Genomic DNA, 12618 nt, shown 5'->3' with positions numbered 1-12618 from the left:
AAAAAGAAACCATGAAACAAGGAAAAAAAGTAGTAATAAAATAAAATATAATAAAATAAAAAATATTTGCAAAGTTAGTTATACTATTTATGTCTTTTTAAATAGAAGATTGAATCTCTATCTAGAGATTGCATTTATAATGTTTTGTGTTTCATTTCAGAACTTGCAAGAACAATCTCTCCTAAATGGGGAAGGTTAAAAAGAGGCCAGAATTGCTCCATTGTGGCAAATCGCGCAATATATTGCGCAATTTGATGCTGAGAGATTTCGGATTACACACAACTCATAAAACTAGTACACGTGAATTGGAGCCAATAGCTGAAGCAAACCTAGTGCTAAAAGATCATAAAGAATTGGTATGTATTTATATGACTATACATGTACTCATACAATTTTATTAGTGTTTATTTTTAGTTGATATCTCTAATTTATAAGAGTCAAAATGTACTTAATGCAACAGTAAATCTTGTCTGATAAAATAGACAGCAACAATAATAGTTCTTTATCAATTTTTAATGGCTAAGTTAATAATGATGTATCTAATGCTAAATATTATATAGCCCAAGAGAGATAATAAGTATTTTTTGTTTATTTATAGAAATGTAGTTTACCTGGTGTTCCTAGAGCCACATTTTTGATGGTTTTCAGTCCTGATGGGTAAGATACAAAAGCTAAATACAGTAACATACTTTATCATAATCATCGGAAGGTAATACTAAGGGAAGAAAAGGATATAATATGCACATAGTAATAGGTGGTAGTAATTTCTTTTCTTTTTTTTTTTTGTAATACAATATTGGGAATGTTATAAAAAATTATGAGATTATATACAAAAAAATAAAATTTAGGACTATGGTGGCATCTACACATGGGAATCACAATGTTTATATCACGGAAATTTCAACGGGAAGAAACATTAAAATTCTGTCTGGACATCCACGTACTCCGTGGTGCATAGCTTTCCATCCATCTTCCAATCAAATCTTAGCATCTGGCTGCTTGGGAGGTCAAGTTCGTGTGTGGGATTTAAGCGTGAGTACAGTTTTCTTTGAACTATGTAATATATTTTAATACTAAATTATAAAAGTATGGATCTAAAGATTTGTAATATGAGTTTGTTTGTGTAGGGTGGTAGCGAAATTTGGAATGCTGATAGTCATACCGTAATCGCTTCACTTGCATTCCATCCATTTGAAAGATTATTAGTTATAGCGACATACAATGAAATTCATTTCTGGGATTGGAGTAAATCTCAACCTTTCGCTGTAGCTGCTACAAAGACTGATAAGGAAAAAGTGAGGTATCTATTTCTTAAATGAGATTGTATAGAAGACTAGTACGATAGAAAAAAATATTGTGAGAATGGCACAATAAGAACAATTTATGCCTTTCTTAAAGTATTTTTTTTCTTAAGTGATCTAAGGAAAAAAACAACTGAAAAATGTAGGGAGAAAAAAAATTTGTATAAATAGACAAAGCGTGTTTCATCAATCAACTTACAATTTTGGTAGCAATATAGATTATTTTCTTTTCGCTACTTATATGCACATTACAATCTGCGATATTTATTTATTTTGTCAATATTCTCGTGTGCTTATCACTTTGGATGATATTGATATAGATAAAAAATATTACAAGTCAATTTTTATTATAGGTACTGTATGTGTTTCTAAATTCTTCGACTTATTTTAGATTATTTTATACAACTTAATATTTGATAGCTTTATAAAAATTACAGATATGTAGCTTTTGACAATTTAGGAAGAAAACTAATCACAGGAATTGCAAATACACCACAAGTTCAACCACAATGGGATCGGGCTCCTGTAGGACAATTACTTAGAACTAGTTTGGTGTAAGAACATTATGATTTTGTATATTATATATATTGCACATAAAAATAAATTTTAGATATAAGTCTGGTGTTGATCATACACATTGTGCTATCAGAACATGTTTTTTCATAGCTTTATTTAAAAATTTGGATGTTAAGATACTATATTAACTGAACAATGAATATTGTATCACATGTATGTATTATAACTTTCTTCCTTCCCAAAAAATAGGAATTTTAGGTATCAGCCGCGAGAAGGCTTTCCGGATGTTGAGCTTTCACCTTGGCACATGTGGAATCATAGCTCTATATACGGAAGAGGATCGACGGATAATCACACCCCAGATAGGGCTTCCCGGTATTTAAATTATACGATGCAAAATTAAATCGAGATTTGCCGGAGACTGTACGAAATTTGAATAGAAATCTTTTCAGTGCGTATCTGTTTATGCGCAGAGGTCACGAAATGTCTAGCTTCTCGCGATTTGCCAATCATCAACAGTTCAGGAACAGTACACGGCAGGAAGAGGCGCGGTTTCAACGGCGACGTAATCTATCCGAAGGTACAATGTCTATGTTACGATGGCCCTCGTGCCATCGTAGATGCAACGATAGACATCATGAGCTAGTACGACAACTTAGAACCGCTATATCGTTTCGTAACAATGCTCAATCTGCAAGTACTCCATCTGGTACTGTAACAATTGAGATTCGTCGTAATAGTTTTCTGCCTTACGATGTAGAACTGAATCAAACTAACGAAGCTACATCTTCACCGAATATCACGAGAAATCCTCCTCGCCCGCCCGGGAATCCGACGAATGCGGACAATGTCGAAAACAGATCAGCGGACGACAGCAACGACGACGATTTTCCGAATAGTTCAATGAGGAGTCGCGATCGAGAACCTAACGCGACAAATACTTCTCACCTCAGGGACACATTATACGAGCGATTGAACAACGTGTGGGACGAAAGAATGCGCGGAAGGAGTGTTCAAGATCCGGAAAGGAGGATCAATTTATGCTACAGAAATCTCGTTGATCAGTATGTGACGCTCGTAAGACGATACTTTGACATTTCCAGAAACAGAGATACGGTGAGCTATATATATATATATATATACATGTTATTGTCTAATTTTCCAATCATGGAAAATTTTTTTTCTGAGATGTAGCTTGTATTAAGAATGTATTAATTTTTCGTTTGAAGATCGATCGTGGCACAGACCCTATGGATATGCCAGAAACATCCGCAAATTCGGAAGAGTCTAATAATAACAGAAACGAATCATCGGCGGCGACTGAATCGTCTATACGAAGATTAAGAAATGAATTGAACTCCAGCGCCCAAGCGAATAATACGAATCTCGAGAGGCATTTACAACGATACCAGCGATTATTGATGGAACGTTGCGAGCAAGAGGAGATCGGAACCACCCTTCATAATTTAAGGGAGGCTCTGAATGCCGCTGCCGAGAATAATAGTTCGTGCTTGGTGCGATTGCAGAAATTGCGAGAGAGATTACAACGGCAAACAACAACTTTATTCGAGTATTCCAACAATCGTAATACTCGTCTCCAGTTACTTCGCAATGCTCTCAACGACGAGATCGAAGCGCTTAATAATATGGAGGCGCAATTTACTAATACAAGTTCCAGGATCGAACGATTGCGAGACGAATTCGCGATGTATGGTTTTCTGCCGCGAAATCGTCACATCGCGACTGATCCTTCGCAGGTGAATTTAAGCGATGCCGAATGGAGAGCACTTACGCAAAACGACGGACAATTACCTAGCACCAGTTCCGCATCATCAAGGATACACGAATCTGCTGTATTTCCTAGCACAAGTTATGTCGGAGAAAATGAAGAAAACGGCGCAATATGGCCCGAAAGTGCGAATAGTAGGGAGAACACGAATACATTGTCGAGAAATACGGGGAGAGCCATGAGAAGACGATTCGACGCCACAAACATAGAGGACGAACCGCCGAGGCGACGAAAGCGCAAATTAGGACCAATAATGTTACCATCCTATATCGGTAATATTTTTATATAAATAGAAATATGGATAAAATTCTTTAGAACAGACTTTTTAAATCTCGATATACTCGTATTATCAAAATTCGACAAAATATTTCGATTTACATATGCATACCTGTAATTTTATATACAAATTAATATAATATTTTCATACATTATAGATTATAAATTTATATTATTTTAGGAGATAGTTCATCTTCGAGCGACGAAAGCTATCCGCAAGCATCGACATCCCATAATGGTGCGTCTAATTTTACAGTTTCAAGTCATTCAGCGTTTCAGCCAAACGTACCTAAATCCACTACGCAACGAGCAAACTCGCAGAATCAAGAAGCGCCAGCTAGTTCTCCCAGATTAAATGAAAGTGACAGGAACAGATTCCCTGATAATTTAAATAACGAATCAGACGGAAATAATATTCAAAATAGAACATCAAGAAACATACAAAATTTGCAAGAAATGTCGAGATCTCAAGAATTCAGTAGTAGGCAAGGATAAATTTTCATATTTGATCATATATTATATATATTTTTTTTATTTTATAAGAAGACTTCTTTATTGCTGTATGTTTATTCGAAATTTTTAATATTTAGAAATACACTCAGGAAAATGCTGGATGCTCTCCAGCGAAATTTACACGCCGATCGGATAGAAAACAACAACACTGGGCAACAAGTATCTTTGGATGATTCGGAGAATGGATATTGGCTCCTTGAAGAGAACAGTAATTCGGATTCAAATTTGGACGATACAAATTCCAATAGCAACTCAAACTCTCGTCGATGGACCAGCCGATGGATACAGTTGGATAATTCGAGCAGAAACTCGGAATACACCAACGACTTACCAAACGAGCGAACTCAATCGAGATCTTTATCGGAAAATGGGGATCAGAATTTTAACGATAGACATAGAGATCAAAGAAATCACCTGTTATCGCCTGTATCTGCAAATCCTACTCGCTACGAACAACCGCCGTTGTTTCCGTTTAGAAGTTTGCGAGAAAACCAATCACAGAGAATGGAACAAAATCAAATACCCTCCGGCAACGGTTCTAACAGTGCTCACTCGCAAATGTCTAATTCAAACGTAGCGGATACAGTAGAATTAACGGAAAGCGTCAACGATCCTGTTACAGTAAGAATCACTGACGCAACTAATCGCGAGAGCAATCGATCGACGGGAATCGATAGGCAACAACAGCAGCAAAATCAGGATCAACGAAATATAGATGACGCAAATCTTGATTCTAGCGATATAGATCCAATAATACTCGGTGCCGGCAATATAGATCCGAGAGAAAGTTCACTAGGAGTTCGGCAAGGAATTCAATTGCTTAGTCGTCATATTGACAACATGCATCGTTTGTGCCGGTAAGTTTACGAAAGTACGACTCTTATTGGGGGATCTAGTAGATCAGCATTCGAAATTGGAGTGTGTCTTTTAAACGAAAACTTACAAATGAACATTTTAACAATAAACAACATAATAGTTACCTAAATGCTTTTCAGTTAGATTTTTCGTGGATTCTGATATATGTGATGATGTCAATAAAAAATATAACTGCAAAAACGCAATTTTCAGAAGAATTATTGCATGTTTTTTTTTTGTTTTTTTGTTTTGTTTTTTTGGAAGAGAGGAGGCGGTTTTTATTTATTAATTAAAATAATAATAAATATTAAACAAGCGAGTTAGAGTTAGAATATTCTTATGAAACATATTACCTAATATAAAATAGTATTAGAAAATAATTATATTTGAAAGTACAGTTACGACATATTTTTCATTGTTCTTGTTGATCCTTAGACGAAAATAACAATCTTTCTTAATTTTATTAACAGAGCGCGGTTAGAGATAGTTCAGTTGTGTCAAGTGCGCAAAATGTGGGAAGATCTACAACGACAAATACGATCGTTACACGTGACAGTTCGCATAGAAAGGCAGAACAGTGATCAAACTGAGGCGCAAAGAGACAATCCTGGTCCATCAACTTCGGCTGCGAGTTCATCGAACGAATCTGCAAAGAATTTTAAGAAAGCTCTTCTGGAGAATTATCAGAGAGAGAACAGCGAGAACGATCGCGACACGAGATCGTACATAGATCAGAATCAACCGTCAACTTCGAGGGGAATAACCGATCTCGATGAAAATTACGAGGATGAGCCCACGTTGTCCGTCAATCGTAACATCGAGGAGAGCACGACCAATATAAGTCTCTCGAATCTGTTGCCGAGTGACACCGAATTACGACGGATGCAGCGTCTCAAACTGAACGAGATGCTGGACGGCTTGTACGCACGGCTGACGTCACGCTGTCAGAATTGTGATTCTCGCGTCGCCAATGTCGCGCCGCGAGCGAAAAATGACGATCATACATATGCCAATTTAACATCCGACGGCGACGTGCAGTTACCCAGTATGTCCAGCGTTGTATCGAATATCGGAGCTAACTCGAATTTACCGGCCGTTACTGCGATAACGACAACAACAGAACCGTTACCAAGCATTTCGAGTTTCGGCAGTAGTATCGATCGCGCCAGTCCCAGCAGATCGACCCAAGTATCGGACACGAATGCTAATTACACCGCGATGGGCGAAGCAACCGCTAACAATAACAACAATAATGGCAGCAATGATGATATCACCGTCGATTCCCTTTTGCAAGATTCAGCGAACCAAGATGGAGCGAACTCAGCTTTTCCATCGTCGCTCGAATCATCTGCTAATAATTGTAATAGACAACGTAGTAAACAGACAACTCTCAGGTGCTTCTGAAGATATATAAATATGTTCTAAAGAAATATACAGCGTGTTTGGTTTTAAAAATATTAAAACAATTATATTTTTAGCTAGTAGAAACACAAAAGCAAACACACTATATATTATCTTTCTAAACCAATCACAATGTCTCTAATGATATATTTTGTTTTTCAGACGTTTAAAGTTGCATCGAGACAGACTCGTGAGACAAAATCTTAGAACTCAGTCCAATAATCCGTTTCGTCATTGCAAGATGAAGAATCTCAGAAGACCATGGATTTTACGTAGAAATACATTCCAGTGTAATAGCAGCAATAACAACGACTGTTTAGATGTGGATATAGATAGAACACGAAGCTCGAACACATCCGAGTATTTACAAAAGATGATTCTACGACTAGAAACGTTGGTCCGACAGCAGAGAGCCTTAGCTCGGAATAGCAATACCAATAGAGGATCTGACGGTGATAATCGTCGATCAGAAGCTAGTAGGGACAACGATAATCGAGAAATGGAAGAGATTCGTGAAGCTACAAGATTGAGAGCTAGGTGAAGAATAATAATATTAATTCCATCATATTATATTGTTAGTATTATATACATATAATATATATATATATGTATATACACACACAATATATAAAACATTAAATATTGAGCATAAACATGTTATATGGAAGAACCATGAATAATCAACATATATTAATATGAATATATATTGTTTCAGACAAGTCCTTGGCTTGATGGTGAGATCCCTGATCCAATTCTTCGAAGTAACAAGATCAGGAAATGGCTCCCAAAGCAATGTTCTCTATGAACAAATGTATAGTAAGTTTATTATATTATAAAAGATTATATGGTTATATATATATAAAACATTATAGTGTTAACATTATAGTTGTTAATATTGCAATTTGAAAAATAATAATTCTACATGAAAAAGTAAATTGAAAAAATTAAATAGGATAAGTGTTTAATAGATAAAATGTTTTTATATGTAGTTATAAAACCTCGAAGAAATTTCGAATATTTTTTGCTCTATCTTTGAGCTTAAATAAGCTTAAATTCGGATTTCTCGAAAACATGAAATTTTATATTGAAAACATTATATATTTCTACATTTTGAGATTCCTACTTTTTTTTTAGAACTGTATGTGCTGTTACATTTGGCGCTGGAACTAACAGACTTATTGCTAGCACAATTAGTGATAACAAGACGCGAACTGGAATCTAGTCAATATAGATCTTTCACTACCGATTTGTCGGTCGACAACCAGAATGAGGGAACGCGTAATAATAGCGTCGATAGTAGTCTGCAGACAGAGAATGATCGCGATAATGACATGCTGAGGCATATAAATCTGTATAGAGAGTGCGTCTCGTCGAATTTTCGCCCTATGCCCTGTACATCTAGCGTGGACTCCGTGGAGGATCTTTTCTCGATAAACAGAAATAGACGTGATCTTACCCAAGAAGTGAGGCAACAATTGATGCAAGTGTTTCGCCAGAGAAGACAAAACATTAATAATAATTCGTCCGAGAGCCAAAGTGATCCGGTAGTAGCTGTACCTAGCAGCGACAATAGCGATGATATCAATTACGACGATAACGCTCAAAGCGAAGATAATCGGCATTCGACTTCCGAGCACGCTTTGTCAGCAGAGGTGCAGAGTATCGTGGAAAGAATCCAGAGTAGCAGCTCAATTGACAATGATGAGGTCAGAACGGGAAATGAGAATCGAATGATCGATGCTGCACATCATTCGCGCGAATCGCGAAATTTGAACGACAGCTATCTAATTCGGAATTACAGAAATGCTACAGTATCCGAACCGGCAATGAGAAGACGCGCTGATGAATCGAGAAACTCTCAAGAAAGGAATACCGGTCATTCCAACGTAAGTTGGAGAAGTTATGTTTATTCGTCGGGAGACGAACAAAGCAACATCAGATCGCCGCAACAGAGACGTCGAACTCGACTCGTAGACACGACCACGGGTGTACTTCGACGAGAATTCAACGTGCCCGAATTGCAAGTGAACAGCGTACCGGTGAATGATTTCGACAATTTATCCGGTAATCCTCGAAGAAGACACAACACACCGCCGATTCTGCAGTCGCATATGATTCCTCCATACTTAATCAATAATTTCCTCTACAACAATAATGACACCAGAAACAATGATCGGACAAACGAATCGACAGTACAATCTGGACCAGGTTGGGCTGGATTGTCGAACAATAGCAGAAATAGGGTATAGTACATTAAATTCTGGTTTTATACATTTATGTGATCTTGGTGGATTATTTATGTAGAGTCGATTATTATACGACGATTAATTTCATATTTTTTTCATAATGTCATGAATTTTTAATAATCCATAAATATAATGTATGATTTACAAAACACGTCCATTATTATAAATCACTTTGTTGTCTTGACTATCTTTGAATTAATGAATGTGGTTCAATCATTGCGAAAAAGATAAGATTCTTTCTATATATTATTAACTGTAAAATCTTTTAGGTATTGGCGTTTTGGCGCAATCGATTTGGGCCTGTTTTTATACCTCGTTATTCCGAACTCACGGCTAATGGAGGATCACGGATTGGAGAAGGTACTAGTGGCAATCCTGGGGGTGGCGGTGGTGGCGGCGACGATGGAACTGGTGGTGGAGGAACAGGGGGAAGAGAAGGAGAGGGAGGACAAGATCCTGCAAACGATAACGAATATTTGGACATTGGTAATTTATTCCGTTTCTTTCACTAAAGTAGACATGTGTCGATATACAAAGTAATCCCTTATTGGTACAATTAGAAAGAGAATAATCTCATGTAAGAAAAATATAGATGAAAAATACAAAGAGAGTAATATTTTCTTATGTAAAGATTTATTTTTAATTAATCAAACGTATGGAATTAAAAAATTGGAAAATTAATAATATTCTTTTTCTATTTTAAGCCTGTGCATAACTTTGACATCGATGCTATGCTATAGAACTATAATCTATCCATTTCAACAATGTCAGAATAAGAGAACAGAAATATAATATTCTTCATTAAGAAATTAAAGATAATTAATGCCAGAAATAGCATTTTATGATACACAAATAATGTGTTTGCAACAAACTTTAAATATTTTCTGTTATTTTTTAAGATGCTAAGTCTTTTAATCATATATTTTGAAATTAGCATTGAACAATTTTTATGTTAATGCACGTTATCAAAAAGTATTAATTATCCAATTTCTCAAAATAATTTTCTAAAAAACAAAAACTCATATGGAAAAAAATTGTATTCTACATTTTCTTGGCATCTTATTTTTTTATGTGAAGTCACTACCAGTTAGGAATCATTCTATTATCTAAAAACTATAAAAAGGATCTTTGAATAAACATATATGTATAAATGCAACATATGAAGATATGCACAAATTATTTCTTAGAACATATACCAGTGGGCATGCCGTTCAATTCAGCGTTGGAAGTGCAGAGTTATCGAGTACAAGCCTGGGATTTTTCTAATGGTGATATACCTGATATTACGGACCGTGAGTAAAATAGCATCGAAAATATAAATTATTACACTTTTTCTGTATTTCATTATATGTCATTGAGCTAATACGATTTTTCAGCTGACAAAAACGTCGTGGTGCGCGAGTGTAGAATTCATAATGATGCCTGTATTGATATATCTGCAGATGGAAAGTTGCTAGCGACTCTTTTGCCATCTGGTCGTATAAATGTGACTACCATGTTAGGTAAATACATATTAATTTATTTTAGTAATGGGATTGGAAAACTAATCATTTTACTCCAAAATGCTTATTTTTTTATTTTAAATTTAAATAATTTAGATTAATATTTTATAAATTGTTTAATATTGTCAAAGATAAAAAGATTTTATATTCTTTATTGGAAAAAATACTAAAAAATATTTGAAACTTTCTGTTGAACAAATCTGTAAAATATATCAAAATTTTTTCTATTTTCTTAAATATAATATTGTTTTTTTTATGTAAAGCTGTGCTGTTAAAATAAGTTCATCTATTTATAATGTAATCATTGAAAGTTATGCACACGAGCATAAAATTAAAGAAAATATATTATTATTCTAATCTTTAAAATCAATTTTCTCAAAAGCAAAGTTTTATACAAAAGATTTTATTTTATAGTTTTGAGTATCATTTTCATATAGAATCATTCTCTTCCTGCCATATCAGTAATTCTATTTTACTAAAATTTAGTTATAATATTATACACAACACACGCGCGCACGCACACACACACACACATTTATTTATTTTTCGATACAAGTGTGTAACACAATATAGAGATTTCAAAATACTAACATTTTTTTTCAGCAAATGCGTACGGCTTAGTGCTTTTTTTCATCTTAAAGAGATAATCTTTTTTTTATTTTTATATCGCATCTTTTTCACTCCAATAACACCGTGCAGGAAAATATTTTTAAATGGTAACTTTTCAAAGGTTATACTATTCTAGTATTTTATACCAGAATAGTACAATAAATACTGAACATATTTCTTTCTTTTCTATATTTCTGTGCAACTTTTTATATTATGCACAAACTAAACAAAATAAACTAAAATTTTTTGTTAAAATTATTTTGTTAAAAGATAAGATTAAGCATGGTTTATTGCGTTCGACTTAGGTATTTACAGCCTGCAATGGGAAACACTGGGAGAAAGGATTTATTCGACGAAAATTGATCAAACGGTAGTATCTGTCTCGATGTCACCAACGCAACAGCATCTCTTAGTAGGTTTGTCACGCAGGGTTCATATCCCTGCCAGGCCGTTTCCGATGGCTCTAATCTATAAGTTAAAGGAAAAACAGCCTGACGACGAGAAAAATGTTTCATCGACGGATTCGACTGTCGAATCTGCATACGATTCCTCTGACGAGATTCTCGACGATAATATTTCTACGAATAATACCCCCCGACGAAACAACAACAATGTTACACCCAGCGGTTACAGGCCGCACGTTCAAGACTGGCGAATACGAATGAGAACCGAACTGGACATTAAACGTAACAGAGAAAGTATGGTACTTATTCGGGAATTGTTGCAAAGCAGCCGGGAAACCTCTGGCTACATCAGTCTAAACTGCATTAGATGGGCACCGCAGCCGGGTCAAGGGATGATCTATGCCACAAGTAGCGGACAGCTAAATATTTTACAATGATTCCGTGTGCGCTCATAGTAGACAGAGACGAAAGTAAACGTTCTCTTCGTATTATAACGATGCTTACCATAAATGTCATACACGTAAGACATAATGCAGTATCGCGGTTCACACTAAACTTCTTTTCGGTAGACTGTAAGAAAAAAGTATAGATATAATGCGTGACGAACGATAATAACGACATTTTTATTATCAATTGATTATCAAATCTGGTGGATAGCACGATGATAAATATCAAACTACAATGATCTATGATATTTATATTTAATTCTTTGTCACAGATTGCTTTTTTTATATTCAAAGCAAGTATATAAAAAATGCAAGATGTAGATATAATAATATATATTTGATTAATGTATTATTGTATAGTTTATCTATATTATTATTATTCTATCTAATATTATTATGCAGTTTTTCTATTCATATATAATTTAAAAAGACTTTGCATTGTTTCTGTTAGATTAAACCTGTAATACAAGTTATCTTTCTTTCTATGAAAGCTTCTATTGGATCATATAGTACGAAAATAGAACTGATATAAATTATGGGTTATATGCATTGTACACAGTATCAAGATATATATTTACTGATCGACGAACGCGCCCTAATGCCGTCAAATAAATCATTCAAAATGCATTTTGCTGCTTTTATTGTTTTTAACCATAAAAAATAGAGAAATTTATCGTGCCATATAAATATTTTTGCAATACTTTTATTCTTGTGAATTTTTGTAAACCATTAATTAATATCAACTTCGATAACTAAAAAG

The 12618-nt window shown here is 34.8% G+C and overlaps 1 protein-coding gene across 5 annotated transcripts in view; it reads left to right on the top strand.

Moving 5' to 3' along the window:
• LOC115238880 (uncharacterized protein DDB_G0283357-like) overlaps positions 1 to 12485 on the top strand; it is a 13211-nt gene extending 726 nt beyond the window's left edge. For 2 of the 5 annotated variants that reach the window (XM_029813020.1, XM_029813021.1), the window contains exons 2-19: positions 161 to 356; positions 599 to 657; positions 849 to 1032; positions 1128 to 1300; positions 1739 to 1855; positions 2067 to 2192; positions 2270 to 2933; positions 3047 to 3878; positions 4064 to 4367; positions 4473 to 5252; positions 5721 to 6644; positions 6814 to 7188; positions 7367 to 7467; positions 7786 to 8894; positions 9167 to 9383; positions 10085 to 10189; positions 10274 to 10399; positions 11314 to 12485. In XM_029813020.1, coding sequence (XP_029668880.1) covers positions 186 to 356; positions 599 to 657; positions 849 to 1032; positions 1128 to 1300; positions 1739 to 1855; positions 2067 to 2192; positions 2270 to 2933; positions 3047 to 3878; positions 4064 to 4367; positions 4473 to 5252; positions 5721 to 6644; positions 6814 to 7188; positions 7367 to 7467; positions 7786 to 8894; positions 9167 to 9383; positions 10085 to 10189; positions 10274 to 10399; positions 11314 to 11849 — 6903 coding nt within the window. In that variant the 5' untranslated portion in view covers positions 161 to 185 and the 3' untranslated portion in view covers positions 11850 to 12485. Of the gene's footprint in view, positions 1 to 160; positions 357 to 598; positions 658 to 848; positions 1033 to 1127; positions 1301 to 1738; positions 1856 to 2066; positions 2193 to 2269; positions 2934 to 3046; positions 3879 to 4063; positions 4368 to 4472; positions 5253 to 5720; positions 6645 to 6813; positions 7189 to 7366; positions 7468 to 7785; positions 8895 to 9166; positions 9384 to 10084; positions 10190 to 10273; positions 10400 to 11313 lie in introns of those variants that run through there. The other 3 variants (XM_029813023.1, XM_029813022.1, XM_029813024.1) reach the window with 3 other exon arrangements.
• Positions 12486 to 12618: the final 133 nt, after the last annotated feature.

Source organism: Formica exsecta, unplaced genomic scaffold (genome assembly GCF_003651465.1).
Source record: "Formica exsecta isolate Colony F162 unplaced genomic scaffold, ASM365146v1 scaffold362, whole genome shotgun sequence".
In the NCBI taxonomy this organism is placed as follows: Eukaryota; Metazoa; Arthropoda; class Insecta; order Hymenoptera; family Formicidae; genus Formica; species Formica exsecta.
The sequence above is the reverse complement of the archived record's forward strand: the minus strand, read 5'-3'. Positions and strand labels throughout refer to the sequence as shown.